Consider the following 25,494-nt stretch of genomic DNA (forward strand, 5'->3'; position numbering starts at 1 on the left):
TTTCACATTAGCTATGTTTCCATTCAAAGAGACAAATTAAATGTAATTTAACTGGAATATTGCAAGATGTGCGAATAAAGCAGCGTTTTCATCCAAGAAGTCAAAGAGAACAAAATCGTCACTTGCTGATTAACTGCCGATGAACGCAATGAATGTGTGGTGGTGTTTGAAGGCATCAGATGTGGAGCACAGACACTCTTGACAATTCTGCGGGTAATTAATAATATAATAACACTAATACTGGCATTTTAAAATGACCAAAACAATATTTCAGATGTTTTGCAGTGCGGTCAACCTGCTGGTTTGTTCATTCACACACATTTTTATCATCACATGATCTCTTATAACAAATTCACAAAACTTTTTAATGCGCATACTGGAATTTGTTCTCTAAATGTGTTTCCATTGTAGATAATGTGCATCTTTTGTTATCGAAAAAAAAAAAAAGTTTATTCTACTCAGTTATGCATATATTCCTGCAGGCACAGGACATCAACATGACATCATATTGACGTTGTACACCAACATACCCCAACGTCAGATTTTGTTTGGAAATGAAAATCAGGTTGACGTCAGATCCCAACATCAGGTCGACGTAAATGTCCAATGTCCAACCTAAAGTCAAACTGAAATCAACCTAATGTTAATTTCTAATCATGTTGTGTTTATGTTACTTTGACATCTATCAAACATTGGATTTAGGTCACTTTGCAACACAACCTAAAATCAATCGAATATCAACGTAATTTGATGTCATTATTGTACGTCAAAATAATGTTGTCCTTAGACGTAAACTAAACATAGAATTTTGGTCACCTGACATCTTGACCTAAATCTAACCTAATATTAGCGTCTTATTATGTTGTGTGCCTGCTGGGATGTTTTTTTTTTTTTTTATGGGCATTTTAGAAATGTACATCTTGGCGTTTTTAAAATGCACATGAAATAGGTGGATAGAAAGGTAGCTATTGTCTTCTTTTTGTGAACAGTTTTTCTTTTTTTTACTTTTTGAAGTGTCCCTCTCAGAAGAGACACAGTAAATCTGCCTCTCTGCTGATGGCCTTCTCTCTCTTTTTTTCTGTCCCAACCGAAAGCCCCCACAGGAAATGAGCATTGGGTGGGGGGCAGAAAAAGCACCATGACTAACATTTAATCGAGCTTCTGTTATGGAGAAAAACACACGGAAATGAGATCGCACTTTATGCACAGTTCCAAGCAAATGGAAATGAAATGGACCTTTTCTCCAAAGCAAAAGACATTGCACTTGTTTGCCTTGTGGTTGTTGTTTAGTTGCTCAGCATTTTTTCAAAACGTCCAGAGAAAACATTCAAATGGAGACCTTAGGGGTGATTGTGCTTTTGGGTTTGAACGCCGGCCAATTGTAATTCCTGTGTTTGTCTTCGGAGGTTACACATTGTGCGGGTAAATGACCCATGATTGTTAGAGAATATTTCAGATGGTTGTGTGAAGGAACTTGCTAACAATGTGGGCCAGCAGATGGTAGAAAGACATCTTTGTAAAGCTATGACGTTCACATGAAACCAGAAACCCACCATATATATATAGTATACGGGTGCGAGGTCAGTCAGGTGCAGACTTGATGAATTAGCCTGTTCGTTCTCGTGTGATGACATAGTTCACGCACAAACCTTTCACTATTTGTTGTTGATGTTCTGCAGACTGACGTTCGGTGACTTCGTTTTCCTCTCATTGTGCTTTTTTGGGGGGTCACTGGAGCATGTGCTAACATTTAACATGCAGATTTTGCTGTAAAAAGTTCCAAATAAAAGTAGCTGTAGTTGATTTTAAAACTAGGGATGGTAAAGTTCAGCGGATGTAAACCTACCGTTGACACCCCACCAAAGTTTTTAGATTTCTTCTCCAAAATGGCACTTTAATTGCCTTTGATAGCTGTGAATGGCTGCACTCAGTTGTAATGACTTTAGCCATTCCTTCTTAAAGAGCTCAAGTCACACTACATTTGTTAAACTGAATTGCTTTCCTCATCCTGGGACACACAAAGACAGCTTTGACGCCATTGTACGCCAACCCAACCAAAGGCTCATCAATTTCAAAATTTATGTTTTATTTTCGTAAATGTGCGGGATAATTACTAGAGTCTTATTACAACTTTCCCAGAGGGTTGGGAACACTTAACGTTGCGTGCTATGAGATGCCACGTCTGCAGCTGGGAAATGGCATGTCGTCCGATCAACTGATGGCTGTTGGGGATTGGTCGATTAGAGCACAATCCCTTGATGCTTTCCGCCCTTATGTGTGTCTCAGCAGGAAACGGCTTCGTTAACCCGAGGGGCTCGCCGGGGCTTCTGGGTACACCCAGCGGGAACGGACTTGGTAAAGTCATGCCTGCGAAGTCACCGCCACCACCGGGAGGCAACATGGGCATCGGCAGCCGCAAGCCAGACTTGAGAGTCGTCATCCCCCCATCCAGCAAGGGCATGATGCCACCCCTGGTGAGTCAGAATAAATTGATTCTGCATGCGCACATCCACTAAACTGCTGTTCCAAATCAATGTTTGGGATCTGCACAAGCAAGAGTTTGAGTGTGGTCTTAACAGGAGTAGTTCACTCAAAAATCAACATTTACTCACCATTTATTAGAACAATAATACACTTTATTTTACATAACACCTTAAAAAGTAGCATTTTGGAGTGCTTTACATATAAAAAGTATAGATACAAACATGCATCAAACTAGACAAAAACAAATCCAAGATAGTAAAAAGCTAAGAAATATTTAAAATCACATAAAAAAGCTCTAAAAAGTACTATTGCTAGTATTAATATATTTACTAACCCTTGAGGGGTTCCATTTTGAACAGAATAGAAGATCATTTGATGAATGCCGAAATCATTATTTATATATATATATATATATATATATATATATATATATATATATATATATAATAAGTCTGCACTCTCTCAAAATTCAAAAATACACAAGAGAAATGAAAATAGATAAAGAAGAGAAAGGATTTCAGTCATATGTTGACCATTTTCAATGCCAAGCTAACCATGGTAACAATGGTCAACAACTTTTGCTGTTTTTTTATTACGAGTAACTTTCTTGTTACTTCATCTCATGTCTTTTTGATGGAGTGTGCAAATACTTTGTATTTTTTTTTGTCCACTCACCTATTGGTTTGTTTTGAGCAACACAGGCTCATTCTGAAAACTTCCCCCTATATACATTTTTGGAGATCACAAAATATGTAGTCAGAAGCACGTCTGGCTGCATTTCGCCTTTAAATCGAACGCTATGGGGCAGTATGACACTATGCCTTTTCACACATACCAGATGACCACTTACCTCAGTATGATCGACTTTTACACTGTTGACAGTTTGCCAAGTGTGTCGGCGGACTTGAAACACAGAGAGGAGTTGCCCACAACAATGGGGTTTGTGTCCGGTAAAAAACGGTTCCAGAAAATCCAGAAACGACAAAAACAGAAGTCAAAAAATAAAATAAACAATAAAATAACGGTGATAACGTGGTAACATTTGAAAAAGTGGTAAAAATCAGGCTTTTCTGTTTCTGGATTGCTTTTTAAAACACTGTCGGTTCGGTTTAGGGAAGTGGGTGGTTTTGGTCAAACGGTGCTTTTTAAAACACTGTTGGTTGGGTTTAGGCAAGTGCGTAGATTTGCTCTTGATATTGATGGGGACGTACGACCCCCAGAGCACATGTATAAACAGCACAAATTCTGTTTCATGCTTTTCAAAACATAAATAAACGTTTTAAACACTTAATAACACAAGTAACAATTAATGAAGCATGTTCTATGCTGCAAAAGTCAATTTAGCTTTGACGAGGTATAAAATTTACAGAAATTTAGAGAGGCATGTGACACAATTTAACCGTTATATCCCTATTATCTATTATTTATGTCTATGGATTTAACCCTTTGAGCACATCTAGGTTACAAAGGGTTGACAGCAATATTTTACTTTGAAGGCAATTGTATTATTGGTGGGGACATGTCCCCTTTGCCATGCCAATTCTATGCCCTTGGGTTTAGGGAAGAGGAGGGTGGGTCAGTCAATCGGTCAGTAAGTCAACAGCAGCCTCTGGTGGATGTACGTGAGAATAGCAGGTGCGAATGGCACTCGCAAGATAAATTTGAGGTCTGAAAAAATGTGTACATAGCAGCCTATGGTGAATTTGTGAAAGGAAAAACTGTAAAAAAAAAAAAAAAAAAAACGTGCTACTGGGATGTATTTAGCGCTCTCAAGAAATGTACATAGCGGTACGTTTCGAACGAGCTTGGGTTGGTTTTGAAGGCGCTCTGAGTCTTTTGTTAATTTTTTTCTTTCAGTATTCTTCAAAATATCTTAAAGAAAAGAAACACAAACAGGTTTACAACAGGTTGAGGGTGAGAACATGGCAGAATTGTCATATTTGGATGCACTACCCCTTTAAATGAGTGAAATAACAGTGTCAGTTACACAAGAGCGAAATATCCGAGATCCAGGTAACCTCACTCCTTCTATTATTCATCTAGAAATTAGAGGGCCTCTCAAATGATTATAATTAAGGAGCAAAGAGCTCTGGCCACATTCAGCACCTGAGGCTACACCCGGCTGTCAGCCTCATTAATCACTAAACTATAAAATGAGAAGCGCAAAAAAAGATTATTATTATTATATTTAAATACAGTCAATAATTTGCAGAAGCAACTCGGGTTTCTTTCACAGAACTGTGTTCGCGAAATAGCATTGGGGTTTCTTAGCTTAGCGTAAATATACATATGTATGCGAGTGTAGGGAAAAGCATGCCAGCATCTGGAAGCAGTACAGTTGGTTATCCACCACGAATCAAAACAAATCTTACACGCCAAGCTCGTGGCATCTGAAGTCATCAGTAGTAAGAAGCCCAGAGGATTATTCATTTGGGCATATCTGCGTACTGTACTGTATATGGCGAATGTCCTTTTTCTGCGTGTGTGTGTGTATGAATGAACTGCCACAGACAGAGACTAAGGCAGGGCCTGTGAGTGTGCCTGCAGACAGGCTGTCATTAGAACATAATGGTATTAAATTAATCACATCGCAGTGTGACAGAGTGGGGATGAAGGCTTAATCAGAAGCCCAGAGTGTGAGCCAGATAATATCTTGTCGCCCTTGTCGTGTCTCCCCACTGTTATTGATTGAGTGCTGGTATTAAGACAGCACTGGCTCCGCACCACTGAGAAGAAAGCTCAGAGTCCTCAATACTGTACAACTTCGCACTGTCAGCTGAACAAAGGGATGTATGCAAATGATGAGAATTAACACTTTTTTTTAGATTCTTGAAACTGAAAAAATATAAAAGCTGTGGATTTCAAAGTTGATTTGCATATTGAAACCACTAACAACTTGCACTATTTAGTTTTCTCTGTTCCCCTAATTTTATGGTTGGTTTATAGATGTCATGTTATCCTGCATTGAATGTAATTGTCAAGTTTGATGCTTAGTTTAAAATTATGTGCAATTTTTAAAGTATTGTAGCTCCTAGATGGACGTTAATTATATATAGATACTATTATTATTTGTAGATAATAGATACACATTATGGACAGCACTAGCTAAAATGTAATAAAATATGTTATTAAGTCTCTTCATGATTTTGCAGGTCATTTTATCTTGTAAGTGATGAATAGATTACAAATGAAATATATTAGAAGCAGCTTTACTTAAAATCAGGCCCACGTTATTTTTATTTTATACATTAAGTTTTTAGTTATGCTACTCTCAAAATCATTCCGCATAAATCTGCTGATTTTTTATTTTTTATTTTACAAAAATCAAAGCAGAAATAGCAAAAAAAATTTCCACAGATTCAGTCTGGCCCTACTTAAAATATATTAAAAGATATATTTACATTTCTCCAGGATTTTACAGGGATTTTTCATGGTGTAAAATGTCAGATTTTGTGACCACTTTTCTCATTTAATGTTTTTAAATGTTGTTAAAACTTTTCTCAAAACTTAATTTGCTTCAAATCTTATATATATGATCTGATTGGCTGATAGCCGTGATATAGTCAAGATATATCAGCATCCGTACTAGCTCTAAAGTGACCTTGGTGAATTAGTAACGGCTTCTGCTGTTTTGAGGTCATTGCCTTAAAACAGCCAAAAATGGCAAATGGGGCAAATTTATACACCATTTCAAAAGTAAAACATTTTCTAATAGGTAGTGTAATCTACACAACATTAAGGGTCAGGGGCAGTGTTTCGATGTGATCTGGTTTTGTTGTAGTTCTTTGACTGCTGGTGTTGGTTGCTGTATGGTTAAGAATTATGACAGTTAAAGTAGCTAGGTTAATTTTGATATAAATAAATTAAAATTAAATAACATATTAATGTAATATTATGGCCAATATATGCATTTGTGAGGGTTTTTGGCCCCTTTTACACTGCCACTTACATGTCACCCAATTCAGATTTTTTTGCGCATAGGCTATGTGACACAGATCGAATCTGTTCTCTAACCGTATAAACACAAACCAAACGCATGCATTGAGATGTTTAGAGATCAATCTCAGGCCTTCTTTATATGTGAAAATAAATCAGATGTAAATTGGATATGTGACAATGTGATTATCATGTAAACAAGCAGATTGGATTTATTGAGGCATTCCGTTTTGAATGTCATTAAACTTGCGATAATGTAACTTCTCCACGGTTAAATGGCATAGAAGGAAGAATGTGTGTGGAGATGCCGACGCAGTAAACAATAACAAAAGGCAACAAATCGGAATGGGGCATCAAGACCTGACAGTGTAAACGGGGCCTTTGATAGCTTTTGGGCTGGAAAAAAGTGATGGCTACACTGATTGTAATTTAATGTAGTTTATAGTTTGTAGCTGTCCTTCAAACCAATTTGTACCACACAATTGTCAGCAAGAAGTGTTTAATAATTTCAAATATAGCTGGTATGTTTTATATATATATATAAATATATATATATATATATATATATATATATATATATATATATATATATATATATATATATATATATATATATATATATATATATATATATATATATATATATATATAGTTAGTTTAAATTTATTAGCCCCCCTTTGAATTTATTTTCTTTAAATATTTCCCAAATTATGGTTAACAGAGCAAGGACATTTTTACAGTTTATTTTGGCTAGAATAAAAGAATAAACACCATTTTAAGGACAAAATTATTAGCCCTTTTAGGCTAATTTTTTCTTTCGATAGTCTACAGAACAAACCATCGTAATACAATAACTTGTCTAATTACCCTAACCTGCCTAGTTAACCTAATTAGCCTAGTTAAGCCTTTGAATGTCACTTTAAGCTGTATAGAAGTGTGTTGAAAAATATATAGTCAAATATTATGTACTGTCATCATGGCAAAGATAAAATAAATCAGTTATTAGAGATAGGTTATTTAAACTATTATGTTTAGAAATATGACGAAAAAGTTTGCTCTCTGTTAAACTGAAAACAGGGAAAACATAAACAGGGAGGCTAATAATTCAGGGGGGCTAATAATTCTGACCTCAACTGTATATATGATTACAATAATGAAAAAGATTAAACTATTTAACATTTTATGTACCACAAATGTTATCTGAAACATTGAAATAGACACTGTACTATTCATTAGTACTTAAATTCTCACTAGTATTCAGCTTCATTTTCTAGCCCTCATTTAGCTAGTGTTTACTTTTTCTCTCTTGTAAATAATCAATTAAAGCAAGTGGTCGACTGTGCCAATGAAACCAAGAAGATTGATGGGGCTATTGGACACACCAGCTCACATATGGATGAGTGTCTGAGGTGAAAGGTTAAGCACATCCTTGCTGCGAGGTCAAGCTCCTCAGTGATTTTAGTTTTTTCTCTAAGGAGTTTAAACTAACAAATAAACAACAACAAAAACATCATTATTCTCCCATACATTTGCTCTTCTTTTGTTTAGCACTGGAAGTCGCCCTACATTTACTTAATTGCAGCATCAAACAAACCCCATGGCCGTGAGGAATGGAAACGTTGTGTATTTAGTGCCAACAAATTTGACTTTTCATTTGAATTTGACTCTGAATTTGAATTTCCAGTTGTACTGCAAGTAACCCGAGGCAGCGTTTGGTTCACGCTTGGGTCTCTGAATTTGAATAAGTTAGTTTTGAAGGCACGTCCTGGTGAGAACGGCCCCACCTGCCTCTTTACTGACAGCATCATATGCTTTTTTTCTGTTGGAAGCAGTCAGAGGAGGAAGAGATGGAGTTGGTGAGTTTTACAGAATGCATTGGGAAGGCTGATAAGCTGTTTGATTTTTAAATCACACTACTTTAACTAGCAGAGCCGCACTCAGAGTCCACTGCTTGAGATGGAGATCGACTAAACCCACCATGAACTGGATGAACTCATCATGAGTGTGTGTGTGTGTGGAAGTCTGCATTGTGTGTGACTCAACACTGCATGTTTCGAGCCTTTTTAAGGAAGTTTAAAAGAATCACAGTATGTATGTGTAAGAGCTAAAGGAAAACTGTTGTGGGTGTTTTCAAGGAAGAACAAAAAGGAGAATGGTGCATCCACAGAAATGCAGTTATTAGTAATTATTTTATATTTCCCCAAGACCTCACCAATAAACCTGGTATTCATTTTAGTTTTGAAGCAACATAAAAGCTTGGAACAATCAAAGCAGAACACACAAATCCACATAAAACATTCTATTGCAGTCTACATTTTTGAGCATTACCCAAAATCTTATGCGCTTTTGCATTTCTTTGGCCTGGGCGGTGATTGCATTTTTTATTTATTTAATTTTTTTATTTCTATGATGATGTCGTTAAAATGGAGCAGAGGCCAAAATTATGTCATAAGTTGAGGAGTTTCACATAAGTCCTAAGTTTCTCTCGATTTACTTAAATTTACTGCAATAGGGTAAATATGTAATACATAATGATTGTAAATGGGTTTGAGTAAAATGCTACTATATTAATTTCATAACTTAAGGTAACTTTTGAAGGTAAACATGTATGTGAATTATGTAAAACGTGATATGTAAACACATAACAATTGTATTGTATTCTCTTTAAATATCTAAACAGATTGGAAAACATGACATATTTTTGTTATTTTATGCAAACAAACACACAAATAACTAAATAACTAACTAACTAAATAAATAAATAAATAAATAAATTTAACAAAATAATACATAAATAAAGCAAGCAGGTTTGGAAGAACTGTCAATAGTATTTTACAGAATAAATCTGAATAAAAAATAACAATTTACTCAACCACACACTATAAGTATCTATAAGTTACTACTACACATGCTCTAAATAACTGAGCATTTTGAAGTGATCTTTCATTTCCATTCCTGTATATTACATGATAAATCAGATTTATTATTTATATTACATATAATCTGTATCTAATAGCAACGTTGTTTTTAAAATGTGTGTCTCTGCGTGTGTCTGTGTATGTGTTTTCACCGCATGCATACACACTTGGCTTGGGGTGATTTTAATTTCACTGCATGCTATTTGGAAAAGACCATATGCAGCGCATCATATTCTCTGATCAGTAAATAAACTCGAGTGTCTTTAATATCGGTAATAATTATACAGTGACTTTAAATGGCAAGCAGCATGTTTCTCCAAGACATTTGCCTCTCTGGCATCAGATTTATCCAGAGTTTCAGAAGAGACCACATCATTGCCTCAAACTGCTCGAACTGATCAAGATTAAGTCTGTAATCTAAACACTTTTTGATATGAGCCCAGCATATTTTACCACTCGACCTCAATCAACAAATCTCTGTATACCTTTTTAGCATAAATTAGGTAGGATCTATATAATATATGTTTATTTAAGAAATCACTTCTTATATTTTATTATTTTTTTTTCTGCATTGTCTTCATTATTAAAGCAGTTCAACTAACTTGCAAAATAATTAAATTTCTGTTTTGAATGAATCTGCAGCGCCCCTTACTGGCATACAATGGTATCACTACACAGTTGTCACCAAACCACTCTTTTTTTGAGGACAGTGCTCCACGTGGATTCATAGAGCGCACATGACTGTCTGCCTCTATAATGTGTGTATTTGTTCCTGTGTACAGAACACCCAGAGGATAAGCAGTTCCCAGTCGACTCAGCCTCTCGCCACACCGGTGGTCTCCGTCACCACCCCAAGTTTGGCACCTCAAGGCCTGGTCTACTCAGGCATGCCCACTGCCTACAACTCTGGTGAGCACAAACGACACACTCCTACATTAGTTTGTTTCTTTATTAGGGTTTCTACAGTGTCTTAAACTGTGCAATTTCCAAATCGTCACCTTAGAATTAAGGTTCTATCTGACATTTTTGTCAAAATTAATTATAAAATGACAACTTATTTATATTATGTGATTTTTTTTTTTTAAGTTGTGTACATTTAATAACTTGTTATTTAAAAAACAAAAAAGGTATTATCTACAGTGGAACTCTAGCTTGGCTTTATAAGGCTCTTTCTATGAGCCAATCAGCATTTAGAATGCATGCACAAAGACCAATTAGGATCAGCTTTCTTTGCCATTCTGCTGGATTGCTCCATTGACAGCGGGAAAGACAGAAAGAAACACAAAAGTCTAAATAATGCTGCACCACACAAAATTCATAAGAAACCTTAAACTGAAAAAGATGTGAGTAAATGTGTTGATTCAGAAGTATTTTTTACATTGAGATGAAATGTTATATTTTACATTATTGAAAAAGAAACAGTTATTAAAAAAATTTATTTATTAAATGTGAAATATTTTTTATTTGTGTATAAATTGTCAGTGAAACATTTTTCAGTGTTGATTTACCTCATTTGTTCATTGTCTGCTTAAATTGAAGTAAGTGCCATTCAAGGCTTAATATCAAATTTAAAGACTTTTAAAGATTAAAGTCTTTAAATTTAATATTAAGCCTTAAATGGCACCTAAATGAATTCATTATATTCACATATAATTAAATAAATGTAATTTAATCATTCATATAAAGCAAATAAGTCAATAAATATGACCATATTAATTACATAAAATTAACATCTGCCCTAGACAAAATATTTAGCACAACAAGAAAAATATTCATCCTAAAACATTACATTAATGTTGCAGAAAGCAAATATTTAACTTTCTCAAACATCAACATATTGTTACAACACCTATTTATATTTGTTGTGATTTAGTTTCTTTATAAGTAATGCTTCAATTGATGATCTACCCCAATTTGTAAATTTAAGAGAACTTTGATAATTTACATTTAGAGTACATTTAGGGTCTCTGCTATGTTCATGTATGAAAGAGAATTATTTCACACATATTGTTTGCTATATGGAATGCATAATCTTTGAAGTTCACTTTCTCAAAATCATTATAAACGCAGATAGAACCTTATAATTCGAAGGTGACAAAATCAAAAACTTTTAGCTCTTAAAAACCTGCTGAAAACAAAACAAAACAAAAAACACAATAGAAGCCATATGCTGAATAACCAGTAACCGTTAAAATGTACAGGTTTTAATAGGTAAAATTATTCTTACAGCTAAGTCACTGTGGTTTGCAAAGTTTTTTTGACATTTAACAGACTATAAGAAACTTTGCAAGTACATGTCAACTTACACTGACCCTATATCCAACCCTAACCTCAACCTAACAGTCTACTTATAATCTAATGAGAATTAGTTGGCATGAAGATGCATAACTTAATTTAACAAATGGACAATCAAAATAAATGTGACTGCAGAAAGTCTTAATTTCTCTGAAATATTGTGTTCTAATTCATAAATAATTTTGTGTGTCTTTGTACACTCTCATAGAGGTAGGTGAGCTGTCACCTTTTCAAAAGGTACACATTTGTACTTAAAGGGTCCATATTGGTACAGTACCTCAAAATTATATGTTAGTACCTACACATTTTAAGAGGAATACCTTTGTACTTTTTAGGTACTGTGTAACCTTGAGCTATTAATATGGAACTTTTAGACACAAATTTGTTAATTTTGAAAAGGTACCACAGCTTGCATACTTTTATTGTATTTTTGTGTTACTTTTTGCAGTTTTATGTTGTGATTCCGTGGTCTTTCCCTATTTTCTTTCACCTTTTTAAATATAGAAGACTTTATTATTGTATCACAAAGGAGACAAGCATTGCAGGTCTTAAATTTCATGCATAATGTTCTTTAAAAAGTCTTAAACTAGACTTGGTGAAACCTGAATAAAGCCAGTTTATAATGTATAATTTCATTCATGGCTTGATCTAATTTCACTCTTCTTAATAAAGAGGAAGATCCTACAACTGATGAAAGAGTGTCGGTCTGAGCTGAGTGCAGAACAGAAGTACTTGAAGCGCTTGAGTGTGTGAGTGCAGAGGTGTTGGAGTGACTCATAAACTGTTGTGGTGTTGTTTTGCTCTAGAATACTCCCTGAGCAGTGCTGAGCTCTCCTCTCTGCAAGGCTTTGGCTCTCCAGGGCTCTCTATAGGCTCAGTGTCGGCATGGCAACAGCATCAACTGGGCCAGGCAGCTCTCAGCTCGCTGGTGTGAGTAAAACATGCGCACGCACATACACATATACACATGTACAGCTTTTTTTTTATTTATTTATTTTTTACTAAATTTTAGACCTTAAAAAGTATTAAAATTTGCAAAATATTGTTTTGTAGGCCTTAAATCATTTTAAACATGTCTTAATTTTCCTAAGTCCATGAATTGCTATTCAAGCCAAAATCATCCAATCACCAGCAATCCATCTCAATATAACTTTTACCAAATAGTTCAATTTTAAACTCTATTTACCTATATAGTTTGATTATCTTTCTTAAAATAACATTTAAGGTGAGGACACTGACCTGGAGAGACAGTTATTCCATATATTTAGCTTTTTTCTCTTTTTAATATGGTAAAATAAGTGCATCTGTGAAACCAGAGTGTGCTTGTTGTGATACATTATTTAAAATATGTGGCTTTCTTTGATAAGGATAGTAAAAATGGTTTCTTTTTCCATTACAAAAATAAATCTGTATAGTGTTTATCACCACGTATAAGTCTTACATTTCATTGATAATGGTCTCAAAAAGTCTTAAATTTGACTTTATGAAACCCTGTTAAAACCCAACATTACTCTCACAGGAAACCATCTGCATATTTACAAGTTCAAAATACTTCATTTTGTGATTTACGAAGCCATTTTCTTCTAAGGGAGATAAAAAATGTCCCCATAAATTCAAACATTAATTGAATTTCTATACTTGTGCAGACATTTGATCAGAGCACTAAATAATTTCACCCAAACTTGAGGAAACAACACTTTTAGTTGACATACGGAAGGATTACTGGATGTTCAGGCCTTATTTCACTCAAAATACATCAAATAAATTGTTTTGATTGAAATTAAGTTATGGATATGAAACAAATAAAATGAAAATCAGCATAACAATCCAAAAACTCAACCATTATCTTTAAAATTAACTCATCATTATATTTTTGAACTTTTACAATTTTAAGAAATTATATCTAAAATATGTATGATAATATTTATAATTGTAATAAATGTATTATCATGATTTAAAATCAATTAAAGACTTTATGGCAAGATAAATATGCTTAATTATAATGAAAATAGTTACAAAAAATTCAAACAGGAAAGAAACCCATCAAACGCATTTTAATGAAGTTAGTTGGACACCTGGCCATCAGTAAGAAGAAAGCAGAGAACTAACAAAACAAATAATAATTAATAAATAATTTATTAATCAAAAAATAAAACAGACGGCAGCTCCTCTGGAGACTTTTTTACTGAAAATAAACCATAATCTGTCCAGGCCTGGTCCTCTCTCGTCTCACTGCTGTCTCTCCTCCTTTTAACATCCAGAGCTACTCCACAAGACTCGAGACAGGTGATGCGTGCAGGTGTAATTATTTAGCACTCACGCCACCCACCTCATATGCCCTCACAATTCTCAGCCCCACCTCACTCGCTAGTTTGTAATGACCTTTATTTACAAAAAATTGCAATTACAATTTAAATGACAGTTTAATTTAGACATATTAGCTATTATATCATTTATAGAATTATTGAGTTGATAAAACAATCATCAATATATTATATTTTATATTTTATATTTTAAAATATAAAAGAGATATATATATTATATATTATCTTATATATTTATATAAGAGAGAGAGAGAGTATTTTTATATTTTATTTTATATAAATATTGTAGATAATGATCACATATCTGAGAACATGTCTTACTCATCATCTGTCATTACTCCGAGAACCAGTTATGATAACATTATTAATGTAAACGGGAAAAAATTACTTAAACTTTGCAAAAGTCTAGGTTTATATATTATAAATGGTAGAACCAAAGGAGATTCTTTCGGTAGACCTACATATTGCTCCAAATTAGGAGCAAGCGTAGTTGATTATTCAATGACAGACATTGACCCGTATTTTATTAATGCCTTTACAGTTAGACCTCAATGCCCCATTTCTGACCATTGCCAAACAGTCCTCTACCTGAAGCAGTCATGTAACCAGCTCAATGTCCCTCCCCTTAATCAAGGAAAATTGTTCCCTTTAAAACCCAAACTCAGCTGGAGTCAGTCTGATGCAGAAATATTCAGAGAAAACATGTGCAGCTCTACAGTACACAAAATGATAAATCTCTTTATGTCCACAAATTACACACCAGATACTAGTGGAATAAACTCTGCAACATCCAATCTTAATAACATATTTCAAACTTTGACTACTATATCTAACATCAAACAACAATTCAAATTTGGAAAAAACAAACAAAAAAATATAAAGTACATTTGGTTTGATAATGAGTGCAAAAATCTCAGAAGAGACCTTCGCCAGATTGCTAATAAAAAGCATAAAGCACCAGCTGATCAAACCCTAAGACTTGCATATTCACAATGTTTAAAAAATTATAAAAAGTTGATTTGCAACAAAAGAAATCAATATTATGAGGATAAAATTAATGAAATTAATGAATCAATAGACCAAAACCATTTTTGGAATCTATTTAAAAAATTTGAAAGACCCCAAATGGAAACATCACTGCAATGTGGCACGGTCTGGAAGAATTATTTTAAAAAATTATACCAACAGCCAGAACTCAACCAGCCTCAAACTAAAACCAAGAGTAGACTTGACGATTTAAAGAAGACAATTAAAGATTACCAAAACCCATTAGACACAATTATATCAACAACAGAAATATCAGAACACATTAAACATCTGAAACTGAAGAAGGCTTGTGGACAGGACAACATCAGTAATGAAATGCTAAAACTCAGCAGCCCTGACATAATTCGGGCTCTTGCCAAACTATTCAACCTGATCCTATCCTCTGGTGACATCCCTGAGACATGGTCTGAAGGACTGATTACACCTATACATAAAAACGGAGATAAATTCGACCCCAATAATTATCGTGGCATTTGTGTTGGCAACAACTTAGCAAAACTATTTTGCAATATTATTAACAACCGGATAGTGACATTCATCACAAAACATAACATCCTAAACAAATCACAAATTGGCTTCTTACCAAAACAACGGACATCTGACCATATTTACTCCCTTCATACTTTAATAAATAAAAACATAAAGAACAAACAAAGAAAGATTTTCTCTTGTTTTGTAGATTTTAAAAAAGCTTTCGATTCTATTTGGCATGACGGACTATTATACAAATTGTTGCAAATTGGCATTGGTGGAAAAGTATATAGCATTATAGAAGCCATGTATAAGAAAAGTAAATGCGCTGTAAAAGTTGGAAATATGAGAACAGAGTTTGTCCAGCAGAGTCGAGGGGTGCGGCAGGGTTGCAGCCTGAGCCCAACCCTGTTTAACATCTACATTAATGATCTGGCAAACATTCTAGACGGCTCCGACTGCATCCCCGGCCTCACTCTGCTTGACTCTAAAGTAAAGTGCCTGCTGTATGCGGATGACCTGGTGCTGCTGTCTCCCACAGCAGAGGGTCTCCAACACAGCCTGACTCTGTTGGAGCAGTACTGTGAGGAATGGGCACTGACGGTCAACCTGGACAAAACCAAAGTCATGGTGTTCCAGAAGAAGGCCAGATCTCAGGGACACAAATATCAATTCACATACAGAGGAGAAACTCTAGAGCATTGTAGCAGTTACTCATACCTGGGCATCCAGATCTCTGCCTCTGGGGGCTTCAATCTCGCTGTCAAGACCCTGAGCGAGAGGGCTCGCAGAGCATTCTATGCCATAAAATCACGCTTTGGCCAACTACAGTTACCAACTAAAACATGGATTAAATTATATCACGCTATTATCAAACCTATATTACTATATGGGAGTGAAATTTGGGCACCAGTATTAAAATTAGAAAATTGGAATAAAAGTTTAATTGAACGAACACAATTAGAATTTGCTAAAAGCATATTACATATTCACAGAAACACGTCTAACATTGCCTGCAGGGCTGAACTGGGTTTATACCCGCTAAATTTGGAGATTCAGAAACGAGCTGTTCAGTTCTGGCTGCACCTGCATCAGTCGGACCCCCAGTCTGTCCAATATAAAGCCCTTCTGGCTAATGAAAAACCTACAGTGTCTCATCCTCTAAACACACTGGTATCTGAGCTACTGGAAAAAACACAAACCGAACCCGTCCCCAAACAAAACCTTCACAAACAAATTGACAAAACATTAAAATATAACTATGATGAAAAACTGAAAACTGAATTCAACCTCCAGACTAAACTTAAATGTTATTCGGCCCTAAATAGAACCACACAGTTGGCAAATTATTTATCATTAAAACAATTAAAAGAAAAGCACATTCTTTCCAAATATCGCCTCTGTGATCATGACCTAGAAATAGAAAAAGGCAGACATAAAAAATCCTGGACTCCTGAGGAAAAGAGAATATGTAAACAGTGTGACACAAAGCAAATAGAGGATGAGACACACTTCCTTCTGTTCTGCCCCAAATACAGCACGACTAGAGAAATATTTTTCCCCCAATTTGAAACATTGATCAATTCATTTTTTAACTTAAATGACTCAGAAAAACTTTACTATATACTCGGAGAGGATGAATTGACATTTGAACTGGCTGCAAAATATGTATATACCCTACACACCATAAGAAACGGTTAATGTAAATTTGTGTCTTATTTAAATAATTTAAACTTTTTACTATTATTATTATTATATTTATCAAATGTATTGTTTTTTTTTTTTGTGTCATTATATCTTATTTGTATTACTATTAATTATTATTTTCAATGGTTTTAATATGTTTCATATTTGAAATGCTTTGGCAATACTGTATTTAATGTCATGCCAATAAAGCAACTTGAACTGAACTGAACTGAGAGAGAGAGAGAGAGAGAGAGAGAGAGAGAGACTATACATTGACATAAACTATGTTGATATACACTGTTTTAACTGTCACAGCACAGTTCAATATTCACAGTATAAAAAAAGTCTAAAAAATAATCTACAGTGATCTCTTTCCAGACCCTGTGAATGAAAGCCTTCATTTAAACGCAGTGGTTGTGTCATCAAAACATTAGTGAGCTGTTTTTGTCACGTTCTGCCAGGCATGCTCTAATTAGATACCACCCTCTAAAATGATTCAGGTGCTGTTATTGCTGCAAGCACTATCAACTAAACAGATGGAGGCTTGGACATCATTATTGGGCGTCTAGTTTATCATCATATAGTAGGAATGTGTACTGTAGTTACAGTGGCCCCTACTTATACTGGCACCCTTGGAAAAGATATGCAAAAATAAATATCTTTATTGTTTTACAGTAGATTTTGATCTTTTGATCAGATTATTTACAAAATCTCTGCTCCAAGTGAGAATGCAATCAACTGCATTTATGCAAACAACTGCATAAAAGCACAGTTTTATTTTAAAAACATGTATATATTTTTTATTAAATATGTCTGTGCCACAATTGGCATATTTATTCACAACCCTATGAATATTAGCAAAATATATTTTTTTCAATTATATTCTAATAAGGAAATATTTTTAGTACACCCATGTGGCTACAATCGAGAAATTACTCAGCTGTTTTAGAGCAGTATAAATACACTGTTAAAAAATCCTGAGTTCCACACAATCAATTTGTGTTGGGACAACATTAAGTAATTTAGTTGATTTATTAGTTTTTTACTAATTTAAGTGGATTGAATATCAAACAATTAAGTTGTCCAAAGAAAACCTCCAGACTTTTGTTGTTTCAGCTAAATTTAAATAAGTAGTTTAAACAAACAGCAAACATATTTTTTTTGAGTGTATAAGGAAATACAAAGGCCAGACTCACTCAGCCAATGGCATATGACCAAAGAACAAAGCTGTGACTGGGGGACAATTTTGGTTAAGCTTCACAAAATGGAAAATATCTATAAAAAAAAAACACTGATTTCCACAATTAGGGAATAATTTATATTACTTATACTAATTTATAGCATAATATAATATAATATAATTGGGCGACGTGGTGGCACAGTGGGTAGCATGTTCGACACCGAGCAAGAAGGTCGCTGGTTTGAGCCTCTGCTGGGTCAGTTGGTGTTTCTTTGTGGAGTTTGCATGTTCTCCCCGTGTTTGCGTGGGTTTCCTCCAGGTGCTCCGGTTTCCCCCATAAGTCTAAAGACATGTGGTATAGGTGAATTGGATAGGCTAAATTGTCTGTAGTGTATGTGTGTGAATGAGTGTAGATGGGTGCTTCCCAGTGATGGGTTGCAGCTGGAAGGGCATCCGCTGTGTAAAACATCTGCTGGATAAGTTGTGGCGACCCCAGATTAATAAAGGGAGTAAGCCAAAAAGAAAATGAACAAATGAATAATAGAATAGAATAGAATAGAATAGAATAGAATAGAATAGAATAGAATAGAATAGAATTAACAGTAAGTGTTAAGAATCTGGAAAATGATGTGTGTTTATCTTGTCCCAGCACACTGTTAAGAGGATGGTTCAAGTTGGCTATTGGGGTCAGAGCCTGTCCAAAATTACAATATTTATTTATTTATCCATTTATTTTTTTGAAGCATCTTTTATGAATTGTGCCTATATTAGAGTAGGGCAATGTTTCCCAACGTCTTTCTAATCAAACACACCTGAATCAACTTGTCAGATCCTAAAAGGTGACTCCAAAACCTGAAGTTAATGGGTTAGTTAAGGGAGAGGTTCAAAATATGTACTGTTATTGTTCCTTCAGGACTGGGGTTGGAGTAGGGATTAGTTTTGTGCACTTCCACTAATCTTCCTAATTTTCTGTCTTTCTTCAGAGGTGGCGGTCACTTACCTCAGGGCTCAAACCTCTCCATCAACACCAGCCAGAATGTCAACATTAAATCAGAGCCCATCTCTCCTCCACGCGAGCGTGTAACCCCATCTGGTTTCCCACCACAGCAGCAGCAGCCTCCCTCTGGCCGTCCTGACATGGGCCGCTCACCCGTTGACAGCCTCAGCTCCTCCTGCTCCTCCTACGATGGCAGCGACCGAGAGGATCACCGGCCAGATTTCCACTCCCCGCTTGGCCTGGGTCGACCTCCAGCCGGTGGGGCAGACGAGAGGGAGAGTCCATCAGTCAAGCGCATGCGCATGGACACCTGGGTGACATAAAGCTGTCCGAAAGCCGACAGCCAGTCAGTCACACACAGGGCTGGGCAGGGGGAAAGGGAGAGAGAGAGGTTTGACAGCAGGGAGGGTCATTATTGTTGTTATTATTATATTCTATTGTTATAATTTAACGTCATTTCACTTTTTTTTGTAAGTAGGTGGACGGGGAAAGAAATCGAAAATGTCCTGACATATCGAAATTTAGCAGATGAGTGGAGAGAGAGAGAGAAATCTCAAGTCGAGCAGTCAGAATAAATGGTGTACTCAAAAAAACAAAAAAAAATTCATAAAAAAAAAAATACCGGTGTTATCAGGTACTGCATTGTGCAAAAGTCCAATGTATGAAGAAAACCTCTTCGATTATTGTCGTCACTGGTGCAGTTTGACACTTGTAGCTGTTTTTCGCTGTTGAATTTGCAAACAATCAAAGAAAGTTTAGGGGCGGCTTTCTGTCAGAAGGCTTTCACCTGCTGGGCTCACGTATTAAACAATCCGTATCTGCACTCGCCCTTATATGAAGTATGTCACTTAATAATTTATTTAAAGGTATTTGACGATAGGTTTGGATCAGTTATATGAGGGTAGGCTTGTATCTAAAATGAGGTTTCAGATAAGACATTAAGTAAAAGAAATGAAAATGTCTCTAAATTTATCAAGTCGTCGATTCAATTCTCAATATTTTCTATGGGTGTTTTTAACAAGCGGGAAGAAAGTGCTAGTCTGGGGTGCGTTTCCCAAACAACAACTTAACTCGTGGCTGAACTATCATAGTAAGATGGATTATTTGGGGAAAGAATTATGTAATATTATTAATATATTATTATTCGTTGTTCGAATGTTCGTTGGAAAAACGAATTTGGGAAACGCCATATCAAAAACTATGTAACAACAGAACTTGCGACCTTAGTTAGCTAACGATGGTTTTGGGAAACGCACCCCTGGTTTATTTAGAGACGGAAGCAAGTCGTTGTACATTCATGCAGCTCCAACAACTCAATGGTAACGCAAGCCAAAGCCTCTATGTAATTTTGTCGTACTGTAGGTTGGGAATTTTCAGCATTTCTCTCTCGATGTTCGTTTCATATCGGTTCTGTCATAGTGTGCATTGTTACAAGCATTGGAAAACCATGCAAAGCAGATCTTGAAATGATATCTAAAGCCATGAACACTTGCTGTTCTGTTTGTAAATTAAAGATTTGAGCCAAACCTTTTTTTTCTTTTTTTTTGTTATGTAAATAGCGACTTTAATATATCACTTTGGTGTAAGTACGTATGTATTGTACCTTCACCAGATTCAAGAAAAAAAGTATATTTTTGTGGATTACTGCCAAGTTTACAAGGCGAGATCCTTATTAAGTAGAGTATTCACTGGTTAATATTTACTATTTTGTTAACTATACTGTACTTTCGTCAAATCTGACTATTATTGGTAATAATCAAAGTGTTTTCTGTTTTCAAGAAGGTCATTTCTTTTTTTTTTTTTTTTTGGGTCGTTTACCCTTTAATGGTGGTGAATGTCTGTCCATAAGAAATTGTAACAACAGAGCTCGGTTTAAGCTCGACTGTCTTTATTTTGTTGTTTTGTAAAAACGACACTCGTCATGCTAAGAAAAAACAATTGCATTTCTTACAACTGTTTTGTGAGGGATTAGCCTTCAGCTGCTGAATACACTGCCTACTTTAACCCATCGCGGCTTAGATGCACTATTCATCGAAACCCACCGACATTCCCTCGGTTTATATAGAAAGCTCGTTTTCGTTGAAACCCCCTTGCTAAATTCATTTCAACCGAATCCCTCGGATATTGTAAATACCATAACTTTAATCAACCCGAATACATACTATGTACAGAACGCCTTGGCGGTTATTTTGTGAATTGGCTCATCTACGGATTTCCTAATGTTAAAGGAGACACCTTAAGGAGGCGATGTTCTGTATTGCTGGACAAGAGGGAGCGCTGTAGCTCTCTCCACCGTTGCGTTTGGCTCTATGTGTGCATATCCCTTCATGTGTGGCTGTTTGTTTGTGCGGCACAAGCGTCTGGTAGCAGTGGCCTCCAGCTTGCATCACACCTCACTGCCCCTCAGGTGGCGAAACGTCAGGGGATTCAGCAGCTAAAGATGGAAATACTAGACAATGCAAACAAACTTGGACATGATCTCTCTACTGGATTGCACACACACTCAAAAAGTTTGTATGTTCGAGTTTGCCATTGAAGGCTTTCCTCTTTAGATTTGTTATGTATTCGGTTGGCGTGTGCACATTACCTCCCTGCCCTCTTGAGCACCACAGCAACTGGCAATAAGCTGATGTTAATCTATGCAGTCCCCAACCCACACATAGCCAGAAACACGAAGCATTCACTTTGATAGTGGAATCCTTGACATATAAAAGATAAATAAATAAATTGAGAGAAAAAAAAAGATTAAACAAAGTCATGCATATTATATTATATTATCATATAAGCCCATTAATCACACGATGTTGCCTAGTTCATGAATAAAGTGCTCTTTTTTTGAGCAGGTGTGAAAATGACTGTTAACCCTTTTGTCCTTAAGTGCTTGCATATTACTAAGATAGTTCAGACAAAAACATTAATTCTGTTATTGATAGTCATTAATCATTCATTTTATTGATATTGAGGCAGATTGTACCACTTTTTTTGTAAACCAGCACATAGCTGAACCCTCAACCTTTCAAATTGTCCACTATTTGATTGAATTTGTCTATTCATTAAGCCTGATCTCACAAGAGTTGTAACTATTTTACATTTGTCAGAATTTTTAAATAGCGGTTGCGCTATATCCCATATTATGAGATTATCATGAGATTGCGCTAGTTTGTTCGATTTGTCCACCCCTATAACCATTATTATCGGGAGATGAGCAAATCATACTAAAATGTACGAATGAGATCATACATATTCAAATGAATTAGCCGGTTAATCAAAACATTAAGAATTGGCATGAGATTGCTTTGGTTTGTTCTACCTTATTCTGTGATGTGGAAGTGCACTCGTTTATGCAGTTGCCTATAGGAAAAATGATTGGGAATAATAAACGGCAGAACATGGTGAAACTACTTGCTCTACAAACAAGTGTGTCCATGACTATATAGACGAATCAGAATAATACAATTGGAAAATATCAGTTTACAGCATATGGAGCTGTTTTTAATTTCTAAAAGTGAATGGAGATGAATGAGATCGGAAGTCTCGATCTAAAATGTTCAATTGGCTCGTACGTGGAGAGTAGTAACGAGTAGTTGTAGCCTAATGTTAATGAGAAAATGTTTTTCTTGTTCCATCTCAGACTCTTTTCCTACTGTATACTTCATTTATTTTGTTAGTTTTATTTTATTGAACACAAAAACGTTCAACATATAATCAATTTGATAGCATTTGGCACTGAAAACATGCGTGTTAGAAAGAATTATCCTTGTCCAGTTTCTGCAATTTTTTCTCTTCACTACTTATAACGACAAAAAATTATCATTAGCTATGTTTCCATGCAAAGATGCAAACTAAATGTATGCGCAAAACTGGAATATCGCAAAAAAGACGTGGGAATAAAGCAACATTTCCATCCAACGGGTCAAAGAGAACAAAATCGTCACTTTCTGATTAACTGGCGCCAAATATCAAAATAAAATGAAATTAGCTGCGGTAGGAGAAGCTGCGTCAATCTTTTCTTAACTTAATTAATTACTTACACCTCAGAAGACAAATGCCGATATGCAATGAACGTGGAGTGGCGTTTAAAGGCATAAGACGCAGAGTGCAGACGCTCTTGATTTTGGAGGTAACTAATAATATAATAACACTATTACTGTAATAGATACAGCATTAATGAATGGCCAAAACAACATTTCAGATGTTTTACATTGTGCTCAGCCTGCTGGTTTATCCATTTACACACGTTTTTGTCATCATATGATCTCTTCTAACAAATCACATTATTTTTTATGCGCATACTGGAATTTGTTCGTTAAAAGTGTTTCCATCAAAGTTTATGTGCAAATTTTCGAATAAAACATTTATCCTACTTAGTATTGCGCATACATTTTTATGCGCATTTTCAAAACATATGTGCATCTTGGCGTTTTCATCGCATTTTTTTAAGCACATATCCAAAATGTGCGTAAAAGTAGGTGGATGAAAACGTAGCTAATGTAATCGTTTAAAATAGAGTTGTGTAAAGTTGTTTATGTGTCGTCTCTTTTGTTTCTTTTTTTTTTTTACTTGAAATGACACTGTTGACACCTTGTGGACGAAATAAGTAGTGCAAAATAATAATTTAGAGTTCCGCCTTAACAGGCCACCTGAAGATATTTAATTAGTTGCCACTTTAACAGCCAAACTGTGTCTGTGTTGTTCAATTTGATGCTTTGACCTCCTTTCACAACACTTCATGCCAATGGTGATATGATACCTTAGTCTACATTTATTCACTCACAGATATATTATAAAGATTTTTTTTATTGTGTGCAATTACATCTAATAGTGTCCTGAACCAAATTCCACTGATGTTTTCTAAAGACATTGATCAAAAACTGGCTTTGAACAAACCGAAGATGACAGAATTCAAATGTTTTGGTTGAACTATCACTTTATAAAGTTATAAAGGCACACCGACTAAATACGACAACCACAAGAGCCATGCAAACACTTCTTTAGCTTTAGATTAAATCTCAGATGTACAAGCTTTGTTGCCTCAGCCTAATTGAAACGCTCGCAAATCCATTAGAAAGTTTCACGACGTCTGTCAAAAATCATGCAGAGTTGATCGCAATCAAAGCTTTTCAGGGTAGACAAGCAATAATGCCAACCCAGTGTTATGAAAGCACTGCGGATTAAAAAAAAAAACATGCAGGATTTTCATACTGCAACAAATGCACACGCAAACACTCGACATTAGTGCTTGATTAGGAATCAGGGAGTTTCTCTGCTACATGCACAATTAGAGCCTTATTCCAAAGAGTTGCTGGTGCTCGGAAACAAATCAAATACGAAATCATTCATCCCATTTTGACTCCATCAAAACAAAATCAGCCTCGCTTCAGGGGTCCCAACACAAAACGCACACGGGAAATACATAAGAGATCTGAAGGGCGGAGGCCGTTCTTTTGGTGTGTCACAAAACCGTTGAATGTGAACGGAAGGGATAAAGAGGAAACAACAATTGTTTGTTGCGTACTTTCTTCACTTTGCTGTGCAAGAGTACACTGCTTTGCTTTATGGCTTTTCTAAATCAGAATTATGTATTTGGTAATTGTTTGTAGTTACTAGCTCACTTCAAGAAGCTGTTTGCGGTTTGGACGCTCAAACCGTTTGGCGGCACAAGCTGGACTTTGTTGCCATAAATGAAACGAGATGTTTCGAAAAAGAAGAAAAAAGACAACAACAACAACAAAAAAAGTCAAACGTGAGAGAACTTTAAGTTAATCTGCATTATATTTCCCTTGAATGTGTTGTTTTATCTTCATTATACAATAAATATTCTAGTGAACTTTTTATTGAATGACTTAAGATATTATGCTAGAGATTGTTGTACAAATTTGTATTCTGCATTCACTAAAGTAAAGATATTGGCTTTTATTGTGTAACATAGGTTCTCTCGCTTATTCTGTGCAAACTGAAGTGAACAATTCTCTGAATCTGAGTAGACTTTGTCCACATGTGAAGTCCCAAACATTAGAATCTGTCCGCTTTATTAAAAACCTCATTGTACCCTCAAGTGCTCACTCTATGTGCCTTCATACTGCATCTCTGAGAAACACAGTCGCTGCACATGGAACTGCAGAGCATTGATGTTTTGCCCACAATACACTTTAGGTT

General features: G+C 35.4%; 1 protein-coding gene across 36 annotated transcripts in view; it reads left to right on the forward strand.

The window, feature by feature from the left end:
* Window positions 1-25,393, forward strand: part of mef2aa (myocyte enhancer factor 2aa) — a 174,507-nt gene extending 149,114 nt beyond the window's left edge. For 6 of the 36 annotated variants that reach the window (XM_068214714.1, XM_073928873.1, XM_073928871.1 and 3 more), the window contains 5 exons: window positions 2,287-2,474; window positions 8,250-8,276; window positions 10,121-10,247; window positions 12,440-12,563; window positions 19,325-25,393. In XM_068214714.1, coding sequence (XP_068070815.1) covers window positions 2,287-2,474; window positions 8,250-8,276; window positions 10,121-10,247; window positions 12,440-12,563; window positions 19,325-19,661 — 803 coding nt within the window. In that variant the 3' untranslated portion in view covers window positions 19,662-25,393. The remainder of the gene's footprint in view (window positions 1-2,286; window positions 2,475-8,249; window positions 8,277-10,120; window positions 10,248-12,439; window positions 12,564-19,324) is intronic. The other 30 variants (XM_073928865.1, XM_073928879.1, XM_073928874.1 and 27 more) reach the window with 6 other exon arrangements.
* Window positions 25,394-25,494: the final 101 nt, after the last annotated feature.

This window comes from Danio rerio, chromosome 18, assembly GCF_049306965.1.
Source record: "Danio rerio strain Tuebingen ecotype United States chromosome 18, GRCz12tu, whole genome shotgun sequence".
Lineage (NCBI taxonomy): Eukaryota > Metazoa > Chordata > Actinopteri > Cypriniformes > Danionidae > Danio > Danio rerio.